This window comes from Silurus aristotelis (assembly GCF_946808225.1).
Source record: "Silurus aristotelis genome assembly, chromosome: 11".
Classification (NCBI taxonomy): domain Eukaryota; kingdom Metazoa; phylum Chordata; class Actinopteri; order Siluriformes; family Siluridae; genus Silurus; species Silurus aristotelis.
Genome location: NC_139584.1, coordinates 16,906,039 through 16,918,261, shown reverse-complemented (window position 1 = coordinate 16,918,261; position 12,223 = coordinate 16,906,039). Strand labels below are relative to the sequence as shown.

Below are 12,223 nucleotides of genomic sequence, written 5' to 3'. Positions count from 1 at the left end.
AGCAGAGCTGAAGATTTTGAGGTTTTTATTTGGCAGTGACGAGGATGGACAGAATTAGAAACGAGTTTATTAGATGGACATCGCATGTGGGACGTTTTGAAGACAAGGTGAGGGAGGCGCGATTGAGATGGTTTGCACATTTGCAGAGCAGGAACATGGGGTATATCCATATGAGAATGCTGAGAATGGAGCCATCAGGAAGGAGAAAAAGAGGAAGACCAAGGAGGAGGTTAATAGATGCGGTGAGGGAAGACATGCAGGTAGTTGGTTTGAAAGAGGCAGATGTAGAGGACAGGGGGGTATGAAAACGGATGATCCGCTGTGGCGACCCCTAATGGGAGAAGCCGAAAGAAGAAGAAGATACTAGATTGAATGAGACTGCTACCTTATGCATGATTAGTTATTACTAGAATACCTTGCTGTAGATTTATTGTAGGTAAATCAGGACAGACTGTATAGGGAGGCAATCATTACATAGTCACACAACAATATGGTCTTAGTTACTTGGTTACTTATTTAGTCACAAGGGTGTGCAATTAAGGAAACATAGGAAAGATAGAGCCATACTTTAAAGTCAAAAGTCCTTTAGGTAAGAAGGTCAAAAGTCTTTTCACTTTGCAATTAAAAATAAGCTTGTCATCTTGTGCTCTTCTGTCATCTTGGTTTGATAAGTGACAACATCAGGCACCTTTACCAGAAGTTAAGTACTAGTTCTGCTTAACCAAAGTTCTACATTATGTATACATGCCATCCTGCACCCTAACACCACTGTCCAACAATGCATTCAATGAATATAAAGACATCATAGTGAAGGTGAATGAATACTATTCATATGGTAATATATGTTAACATTTTTTGCTTTATTGTTCATTTTATTTCTTTATAATTGCACAGGATATTTCCTTATTTTTGCTTGGTAAAAAATGTTTAGGTCAGGGGCCGCACATTTCTTTTGTATTCCATAGCATAAGGGGAACACTATAATTATGAGTAATCACCAGATAATTATAATTTTTACACATTTTATTATATAAACGAAGTAATAAATTAAAATCATTACTTAATATGATTCTGTCCAATTTTTTATTGTATTTGTTTATTATAGATCAGAGGAAAGCATAAGCATAGATGAATTAACATATACAATGAGCCTGAGTCCACCGTAGCCTCAGATTTCTGTTCATTTCTGAAAGGAATTGAACCTGATGTGACCTTCTGCTGCTAGAACCAGTCCACCTTTAGGTTGGATATGTTATGCATTCTGAGAGGCTTCTCTGCCCTCCTTATTTGTAAAGAGCAATTATTAAAGTTATTATATTCGTCCTATCAACTTAACAGTTATGTTATTTTGCTCTCATAATCAAGGAATTTTCGACCCAGAGAAGAACTGCGCACTTGCTGTTTTTTTTTTTTTTTTCTTCACACCACTTTGTGTAAACTTTATCGACATTCATGTGTGAAGATCCCAGTATATCAGCAGTTTTGGAAATATTCAAACCAGCCTGTCTGGCACCAACCACCATACTGATGTTTGATGCGACTGTTAGCACTTAATGAAACACTTGACCTGTATCTGCATGATTTTATGCGTTTTTCTTTACACAGTGATTGCATGTAGGTATTACAAAAAAAAAAGTTATATTCTACTATAAGCAAATAATGTGTGAAAATTTGCATTTCTGTTTTTGTAAAACCGTTGTAAAATGCATGCAAATGTTTTAATCTGTGAGAAATCATTCTTCATAAAGCCCAGTAGGTCTGATATGACTGTGAGTGGCCTTTGAGCTTTGGTTCTACGGTAACTGGCCCTGCTTGTTCCCTTAAGTACAAGACTGTGTGCAATCATGAATAATTTATGATGTTCTTATGATTGAGCCCGGCCCACGGGACAACACAGACTGATGCAAGTCATGAAGCCTGTGACAGCAAAAAAAAAAAAAGAGAAAAAAAAAAAAAAAAAAAAGAGACAAGGAGCGTGAATTTGTGTGGGTTGCAGAATGCTGATAACGGTGACATGAGATGCAGGTGTTTGATATTCGAACAGATACACAAAAGAACATTTTCATGTCACGCAATCCAGAACTTGGCAGTTTTACACAGTGCAGTTCCAAGCAAAGCTGGATTTGGTGAGGCAAGGAAAGTCAAAATAAGGGAATGTGTGTGAATAAATATGCTTTTGCTCAGATTCCCTAGACACTTAGTTGGGGAATAAGACCTACCCTTCAAACCACTGGCAAAAATTGCTCTCAGTATGAAATGTAATAAAACGGCTACATTGCTGACTCTCGGCGCACCTTCAGTCATACTTCACATCTCACAACTCAGCTGGAGAGGGGATAAACACACACACACACACACACACACACACAAATACATTTGCCCAGTCAGGTCCTTAGACCCCAAACACCTTTACATATATGCACACTATGCCCAGTGAGGATACATGTATAATCTCACTTAGGCATGCATAAATGCTGTGACCACACTTAGTCCAGCCCTACCCGAGCCAATAAACATTTCTCCTGGAACTGAAGTCCTTCAGCACCCACTTAAAAAGAGCATGATCACTGTTTCTTTGGGTAAACAATTAGACCTGTGGCTTTTATGTGGAAGACATTGTGTTTTCCATAAAGCCCTGTGGGGAAATTAACAATACTTGGATGTCTACACTGAAACACTGATCTAAGGTGTTGAATTACATTTTTGAAAAACAACAGCAAAATCAGTAAATACTGAATAGCTTGGCATTAAAGCCTAAATTACTCTAGTTATCTAGTTGAATACTGGGATCCAATGAATGGCAGCATACCACAAGGGTAATGGCAGAAAGCAAACACAACAAAATACCATTTTCTATATTCCTTAGGAAACACCATTTACTTTTAGCTCTATCTTCCATTTCTCAAAGAAATACACTAATGCAAAGGAATCTCATTTCCTGTTTCATGTTGTAAAAGCTCTTCTCTGCTTCTCACCCACTGCACCTCTGTTAATTAGTATTGTACTTAATCCAATATTGAAGAGCCCAAAACTGTCAGGTCATATTATAAACAATCGGCCTGAACACTCACGCAAATGACATTTTGTGCTGCTATCTCTCCCTGCAAAATGTTCCCAAGGTACTAATTGGCCTACTTTATGTTCTCGGTCTTCGAATTGCCAGTTTCTTTTTTAGTTTTGGGTATTAGTCTTGACATCCATCGATCTGTAACATGTGGCATTCTATATTTTTCCAAGACGAGGGAAAGGAAATGAATTGAATAGGGTTAACTCTTTCCCTTCCAGGTGCAGTTGACATGATGAAGACTAAGGGCTGTTTCAGTGGGTATGGTCAGGTCTGCTCAAATGAAGGATTGCTTGTAATTTGGAAGGAGAATGAAAGTTCAAACACTTTGCCAGCAGCAAAGTAAGTGTAACTTTTCTCCTTGTGCATTATTTAAGATTAGCTCCATCATTTTATCAATCTATCGATCTCTCAGCAGAAAGATGAAAATGGAAAAATAATGAGTCCGATGAATGCTGTGTAAAGAACATCAATGTGCAAAATTTAATTATCTGCAGAGGAAAAAAGTGTCGACTGTTTTCTAAAACAAAAAGAAGCGGTTAATATTTTGCCTCTCTGCATATTTTAATTACCAGATCAATCATAAGTGCATACCGCGCTGCTTTTGTGAGAAGGGGAGAAAATTGCAAGTCTAAATGAAAAACAATAGATTTACTTTAAAGTCGAGTCTCTTTTGAAGTCTAAATTAAAATTTCAGGTACCTTTAGGAAAAGCTGCTTCAGAAAGTTGCGATATTTAATTAGTGTGTTTAGATTCCACTGAAATTACACTTCACACGCCAACATGATGTTAAATGAAAACTCTGGAGGATTCAGACTTCTGCTGGCTCAGACACAAGAAGCTCACCGCACTTGGAGACTTGGAAAACGGTAGATTAAAATGATCAGGTCGGGTCATTGACAAAACACTTATCCTCTTTTTGTGTTTTTATTTCTAATTAACCATGATGATGTGAAATCATACACTTAGTCTCACTTAACCCACAGTTGACTCTTGGTAAAGATGGAAAGCTCATTCATAAAATAATATGTATGGGTCAATAAATATTTTAATACTATCTTAGATTCTGTAAATTCTACGTAGAATAATGTTGCAAAGACATGAGAGAAAATGTAAAGCTATAGCACTGTGTAGTCTAATACTTCAGTTTGTGTAAGGCTCACATCCAGTCTGGGTTCTTCCCTGTGAACAAGAAATAAACGAATCCCCAAATATGAAGCCCTTTTTTCCACCCAGACAGTCTGATCTAAAGTCGAAATTAGACTTGGTTCCTGCTTTTAGGACGAGCACACAGCGTGTTTCATGCTTACATGACTTTTTTTAATTCCCTGCCTCATGTGCAGTCAAGTGGTGAAGTTTATTTCTCTTGGCGCATCTTCGCCCGGCACACTGCCACACATTTCGCACATTTTTATTGGCTAATTTGACTGCACTCCTGCCAGCAGCTGCATACGAGCCAAAAGTGTCGGTGGCTGTTGGTACTCCTCCATGCCACACATCCTCCCCTGAAAGCTACGGGTGGATCAGTCCATCTTTCAGATTGAGAGAATATTGGCCTGGATTCATCATGTCATCTGTTTCACCCCCCCTCAGGCAAACATAACCAAAGGCACTTCCTCTCCATTTGTGGAAAGCGAAGCTATTTGTGTAGCACTCCATATAGTCAGCATCTGTTCTCTAAAATCATTAGGTTTGGATGTGCCAGAAATCTGTGTACTGCTGAGTGTTGGTGTACACTGGCTCACACACTGGTGCTATGATATCATTCATTCATAAATTTTTTCCCCCAAAATAGAAGCTTTTCTGATCAGCCATCCATCCTTCGACTGTCAGTTGTTTTTAGATAGGTAGAGAATGTTTGCTGCCTTCAAATATCTGATGATTATAAGTCAAATAACGTATCATTTAGCAGTTTTCCAATACCTCTGCAATGGGTCAAGTAAAAATATACTTCAACAAGGGCTTGTAATTTAGGAGTTCAATGCTTATTCTTTTATATTGCATTTACTGTCAGGTGTGAGTGTGTGTGTGTGTGTGTGTATGCATGTATGTGTGTGTCCCCCATGTGCTTTGCATAAGAACAAACACGCGTAACATTTGCACAGTAGCAGTGTCGCTCAGGCACAGTGACTCCCAAGCTCAGGATTGTCATGGTGTTAAAAATTAAACCTTTCATCAACAATGGCAGCAAAATGTGCTGACACACCTGAATCCCAACCAGCTAAAAATAAGGGTCTCGCGCGCGCGCACATGCATGCACGCGAGTACATATTCTCTACTTGTCTTAAGCCAAGAGGCGATGGCAACGACACACCAATATCCTTCACATGCACACAGGGACTTGCCTCCATGGCAATGAAAACACTATGAAAGAGAGTAGGCCCGCACCTCAATATTACTTTAGCAATCAATTCACATGTTTTCAGTTGATCTTTTAGTGATTTTTATTCATCAATAATTAAAATAAAAATTAAATACCTAAATAATTTCCTAAACATTTTAATTATTGGATCCTCCTGCAAAAGCCTTAACTCAAATTACTCAAAACTAATTACAATAATCTGTAATGACATGAGAATATTTTTAAGTGTTTATGTTGCAACTATCTGATGTATGTCTATACAATTCCATTAGATTTTTTACTACATTTTCACTGTAACCAATAAGAAAGTGGTCATGATCTCAGACAACAAGTCAATTCATCCCTAATTTCATTCCAGTCCAGCTACGATTAAAGTGACGAGGATCACACTTTCCCCTTTCTGATTTAATTTGATGATTAACTGAAGCTCTTGACCTGGATCTGATTGGATAATTGTGTGAATGTGCAGGGTTATGGCTGTGTGTTGGACGAAATAAGCAAAATTTGCAGATTTGAACCATTTAGTTGATTAGATGTAGCAGCCGTACACATCCGACAAGTGTGCTGGTAAAATGTACTAGTCGGTAGAGATGGAACGCAGTGACTATTACGATCGAGAAAAGAGAAAAGTGTATTGCGAGATGAAATATTTCAGTCTGTTATATCTTCCTCACACACCATATCTGAAACATATGCTGAGAAAGCTGAATTTGAGATGAGAAACTCTGTTTACTTAGATGTACTTTATATACTTCTTTAGCTAAGCTCAACTAGCATGAACTAACAAGTTAATTGACTCTTTAGCACAGATTGGAAATAATCTCAATCTATTCGATTCTAATCTAATTATTTTTGTAGAACACTTTTTTAACAATGGACATTGGCACATTGGCCAATTGTTGTCCTAAGCCATTGTAGAAAACTGTTCATATTGATTGCAGAGCTTCGGTCTATGAAAGACGGCAGTAAACTAAGGAATACAATGGAATACATGTGCCTTTTGTTCAGGTATTAAACATTGTGGCTTTGCTAATATTCACTGTAATATAAAGCTCCTCAGCCCCAACTATAACTCTCGATGAGTTTTTTTTATTATTATTAAAAGCAATATAACAGATGGCATTGCACTGTAGCTCCTGGCCTCAGAAAGTACATGTGTGAACCCTCTCCCATGAGAACAGGCTGGAGTGAGAGGATGAGAAAGAGAGAACAGAAGAGTGAAGTGTGTGTGTGTGTGTGTGTGTGTGTGTGTGTGTGTGTGTGTAAATAGAGGTAGGATTGGGAGCAGAGTGAGATAGTAAGAAATTAAGGTTTTTTTCCTCACACCAGGTAAAGTCTGCCTCGCAGAAGCGGAAATCTCACCCGGTTCACATATGCAGGACACAAGTGCTAAAGCCAGGGAGGAGATTCCCGCCTATTGATATCAGTGCGCTTGGTAAAAGTCACCACTGTGACAAGAATATATAATAGCTCACCTGCTTATGGCCATCTACTAATGCTAATTTTAATGTATCAGGGACAGAGAGCAAGCACCACATTAACATTCACACAGACTGGCAAAGAAGAAAGGTGGCATAAGATATAATTGTCACACCACACCTATATGAGGTGTCTGATTAAAAAGGTCTCCACACTCATGGTAAGATTCAAATTGGAAGCAAGAAAGAGTCGGAGCATGAGACCTGGTAGAGGTGGGAGATATATTAGTAATTAGAATTGCACGGCGGTAGAAAAGTGTTAATCGCAGTTTTTTAAATACCGTTTCTTGGTTGACAAAAATCACCAAGCACACTGAGGTGACTTGCTCTATAACCACTGCTCACAGTGTTATATTGAGAAGTTGTTATAACTGCTTTAGGGATGCTTTATTTGCTTTTGCCATGGGATGTCATGTGGAAGGGGTATGGCATGTCTGTGATGAAAAAGTAGTACAAAAAGTTTTAATGCACACCAAAAAAAAAAAAAGACAGCCATAGCAGCAAAGACTCAAGCAGTGCAAATCCTTCAAGCTTTGATCAATTTTCGGGTGGAGCTGCAGGTAAAACATGGTGATTGTGGTTCTCTATTTTGTGTACTCACTTCTGTTGCCAGTTATTTTGACAATGATGGCTGTATGTTGAGTTATTTTCAGACATACAGTGATTCTTATACTACTATACAAGCTGCATATTGACTACTCTAAAAAAACATTTAAGTTGCAGTTCTATAGTACTGTAATATACAATTTTGGCTATAATGCTTTCCTCTGCAGTATAAATAATTATTTTACATAGATCCTTATCAAATGTGAATACATTTCTTTTTATAATGCATAAAAAAAAAACTTGTATGAGATGCCTGTTTGCTTGTTGTAATTATTGTAGGAATATTTGGAAAATGATGCTGCCCATTAATAGTAAATCTGCATACAGTCAGGAAAAATCGTCACACCTTACACACTTCTATGGGAATCTGTACACTTAAACGGCAGCTCATCTACCTCATATAAGTTGTGCCCTGGTTCTAGTCCCAAATAGGTGTGTAAAATGTGAGTGGATGAAAAGTGTTCCTGTCTCTAACAGGCACTGAGCTATAACGCTGCTGCACAGCCTTTAGAAAAATTAGCCGCAGCTTTATGACTGCCTGAGCCACAAGCCTGTACAACTTGGCCCAGCCAGAAGGTTGTAATTACACCTCTTGTCATAAAAACTGAGGAAGCCAGAAACGACAATGCGCTCGACCCCCCCCCCCCCCCCCCAACTCTTCTTCTCACACATATCCTCGCCATAATTAATTACCATCCCTTTACTCTCTGATTTATTCCTCGATTCATAACATATTTATACATTCAAGATGAATTATCATTTCCTTCAGGAATTAATCAAAAAGAAGGCAGGAGGAAGCGGCCCGCTCTTGTCACAGAATGATCAAAGACAGAGAGACTTCACCTAGAGCACGGTCTAGACGACACTGATCAGCACTAGCAGCGTTATGTACATGCTGAGGTTTAGTCTAAAAGGCAAACATGCTTCTCATATTTCTTGTATTTCGATTTTTATTAAGAAAAATTAACTCTCCTCCCACAATAGTATATACTAGTGCTCTATACATAATAATTGTAATTAAAAAATAATGAATGATTTTAAGCAAAACTAGTAAAAATGCTCAAAATTGACTGGATGTGAGCATATCTCCTCACACATATACAAACAGTCTCCATGCACATATTAAAAATTCACCACATAAAGCAGTTTCATAAGCGTTACAACACCTTGAAGAAGAAAATTGCTGGGGCCTTTGTGACCTAGAATACAGGTGTCTTATGCAGAATCGCTGTAAGCAGGCAGGTTTGGCTGGACGAGATAAATGGCAGGGCTGAGTCTGCATGTGAAGACAGCTGGATTTCGTACCTCTCTGCCTGATAATGAGCGGAGATGATGATTTCTGGGCTGCAGGGGTTAATGGCACGAAACCGAACAGTGCCGCTAATTACATGTTACGAACTATTTATCAGAATCTCCATCTGCGCTGCGCCACAACTCTCATTGTGCACGCTAAATTACTCCTTGGATTATCTTTGTAAAGCAAGTTTCCATAATTAGGGCCCTGCACTGATGTTTTCTCTTTTTTGAACACCAACAGACAACGAGGGAGAGAGGCAGAGAGAAAGACAGTGAGAAAAATTAGCTGACTGGTTAATTTGGGCCTGACATTTCAAACCGGCGACACAAAGACACCTCACACACTTCTCTGGGCCTCCTCTTGGCAACGTGTACTTCGCGAACTCTGTGCTATTCTGAAAGGTGAATGCTGGGTGCAATTTGCTCACTGCTCTCAAAGTAAGGAGGAAAAAACTGCCATCAAAAGTAGCAAATAGCGTAAAAATCTCACGATGAACAAGGACTTTCTCCCTGAGCAGCCTGAAAAGCCAAAAGGTGCGCCTTACACCACCTCACTCGAGCTTCTCCTCTGCAAAAATCTTTGTATTAAATTTACCTTTATTAGAAAACACTTCATTATAAAGCCAAAAAGCTCTGCCCAGTCTCCCAGGACCGCCAGATTAATAAGGACAGAGATGTATTTTAAGACGTAAACTCGGCTCCTCACTGTCCTTAATCTCCTTTCCACTTCACAGGCCAAATTAACACCTCTCTCTGGCTCTGATGGGACCTCGTTAGCTTGCTTCCACCCAGAAAGAGAAGCAAGAGAGAAAGAAGAAGGGAAAAAAGTAGAAGGAGAAGGAGGAGGAGAGAAAGGAACTGAAGCGACCAATGACATCCACCAGCGCTGGGATTAACCATTGGTGCGAGCGAACACTTCGGGAAATCTAGGTCAACGGCATGTTCCTAATCAGCTGGCTGGTTAGTGATAATTAGCAGGCAAAGTGGCGCATGGAACAAGGGGAGGGAAGCGGTGAAATGAAACAGAAAAAGAAAAGAAGAACCTGTCGTGTTGCAAACACTTCAAAAGGAGCATACTTTCTCTTTTAAAATGTGGCACAGCAAGGGTCCGGGGATCGCCAGGGACTTAGTGAAAGTACAGAGATGGGGAGGCGGGGGAGGAGGAGGGGGAAGTGCAGAAAGGCCTAATGGGACCCAAAGTACACAGCCCTTCACACAAACTTCTGAAGGAGCCATGTACATACTTACACACACACACACACACACACACACACACACGTTCACTGTTTGCACATACAAACCACCTGCATGAAGGAGGATCACTCCATCTCGGCACGCTCTCATTAACTTCACCGGTACTGAGGCAGAGTTTCAAGCCTTATTGTTTTCAATTGGTAGAAACATAAGTGCAGAAATATCAATAAGCGCACACACTGACATTTAAGACTGTTCTTAACAAGGTGTTTTCACCAAACTGGTTCTCGTATGCCTTCGAAATGAAGCCGTGTAACAAATCGCACAAACAGATAGTGGAGAGTTTTTAGATGCTCTCGTTACGACCAGAGGTTTCTTAAGCCAGCTGTGAACCTCTGTAATCAGGTATGGAATTGCCTATTCCGTAGCCGCCCTACACACCGCTGCTAAATTTAGCCTCGACTCGCTCTGGCGTGGTACTGAATCACTCCTCATGAGTGAGGTGAGAGGGCTGGAAACATATTTGCAGTATCGTTTCAATACGCCTGTGCTTTGTGGACCGTGGAGCGGGCTCGCAAATATGATTTATGATCTTCATGTAATGGTTGGTGCAGCGGCTTTTCGGTGGAGATCAGATGACTGTCTCAACAGGAAGCATGTCAGAAGAGCGGCACAGAGCATACCATCACATAACAGGAAGATAGAGAGATAGCGAGAGAGAGAGAGAGAGAGAGAGAGAGAGAGAGAGAGAGAGAGAGAGAGAGTGACAGATAGAGGGGGTCCTTGTCAAAGAGAGAGGGATATTTGCAGGCAGACAGAGATACTTATACTGTACTTTAGCATGTTAATGGAGAGGAGATGCTGCTCGAGTCTGCCGGTAAAATGATACCAGTCAATAAGAAGGTGGAATGCGGATGTGGATGACGTTATTCTCCCGGTGAGAGGTTTTGCTAAATGGTAACTGCTGCTAATTCTCATTAGCATTGCTTTTTTTTCTGTTTTTTTTTTTTGTTTGTTTTTTTTTAATCCCTGCTGCTAAAGTTACGGTGGTGAATTCACTCCTACAGAGTTTATTTTCAGTGGGATCAAATGAGCACCGAGAATCATTTGTTTAACACCATGGGAGTTTATTTTAGAGCAATACTTTGTTCAGAAGTGCACACTGTTTTTGTATAGTTATGTGTAGATCCACTGTGTTATGGTGGAATGTAAAAGGCAGTGTGGTTCAGTGTGCATTAGACTGACTGACCTGGGCTTGGAAACTCTTGAGGACAGGAGCAACCATCTCCCGCACATCCTATAAAAAAAACAACAAAAAGACCAAGTAAAAAAAACAGACTAATTACTGAATACTGTAACACTGATGCACATGAGGTTTTTCCAGTGAATCCCAATGTAGCACGAAAATAATAAACAAACGAGAAAAAGGAACATTTGTAAAACACTTTTATTTTAATGCTCCTGTAATGAGTGTGAGGTAACTATGATGCAAACAGATTTTGAGCCTGTAAAATGATATTCATGAACTTTGCAGGTGTATTTGATCGCTTGTCTATGCCTACGTATAACAGATTAAATAAAACAAGCGCGAAATAAAGGTAAAAAAGCATTCCACTCCAACTGTTTGAACGTTAAGAAAAAAATATATAATGTCCGGGGGTAATAAATGTGAATGTGTAAATTATAAATGTGCATTAGTGTGAATGTCTACTAGTTTTGGGCTTTCCTGTGTGCCACTAAGAAATGTATGCTTTTTTTTCCCTTCATCGCTCCTTAATTAAACTTTTTTTTTTTTTTTTGCAACCAGTGAGGAACAAAAGGTATTTACTTGTGTGTGGATGTTCCATACATATATGATTTATTATCCCCCCCAAAAAAACAGGCTTGAGCTATGTCTAAGAGATATCAGATACATGCGAATGGAGCTTTAGACACACTATACTCACAATCAATAACTTACAATATCAAATCAATCGATCACGTTTACGAAAGGTAAATTCTATAGGCACTGATTGATTTCAATGGAAAAGAAATCCATCACGGTGTGACCTGGTGTGTCTTACAAAGTTTGGCTATAATCAATTTGATGTACTTATTCAGTTATTCAAGAAAATGGTTTGATCTTTGATGGTACTGCTTAAATTTAAAAAACTAAATTTATATATTATATATATATATATATATATATATATATATATATATATATATATATATATATATATA

General features: G+C 39.0%; 1 protein-coding gene across 5 annotated transcripts in view; it reads right to left on the bottom strand.

Moving 5' to 3' along the window:
• Positions 1-12,223, bottom strand: part of cux2b (cut-like homeobox 2b) — a 118,857-nt gene that overhangs the window by 57,454 nt on the left and 49,180 nt on the right. For all 5 annotated transcript variants that reach the window (XM_083554388.1, XM_083554389.1, XM_083554391.1 and 2 more), the window contains exon 3: positions 11,250-11,297. In XM_083554388.1, coding sequence (XP_083410514.1) covers positions 11,250-11,297 — 48 coding nt within the window. The remainder of the gene's footprint in view (positions 1-11,249; positions 11,298-12,223) is intronic.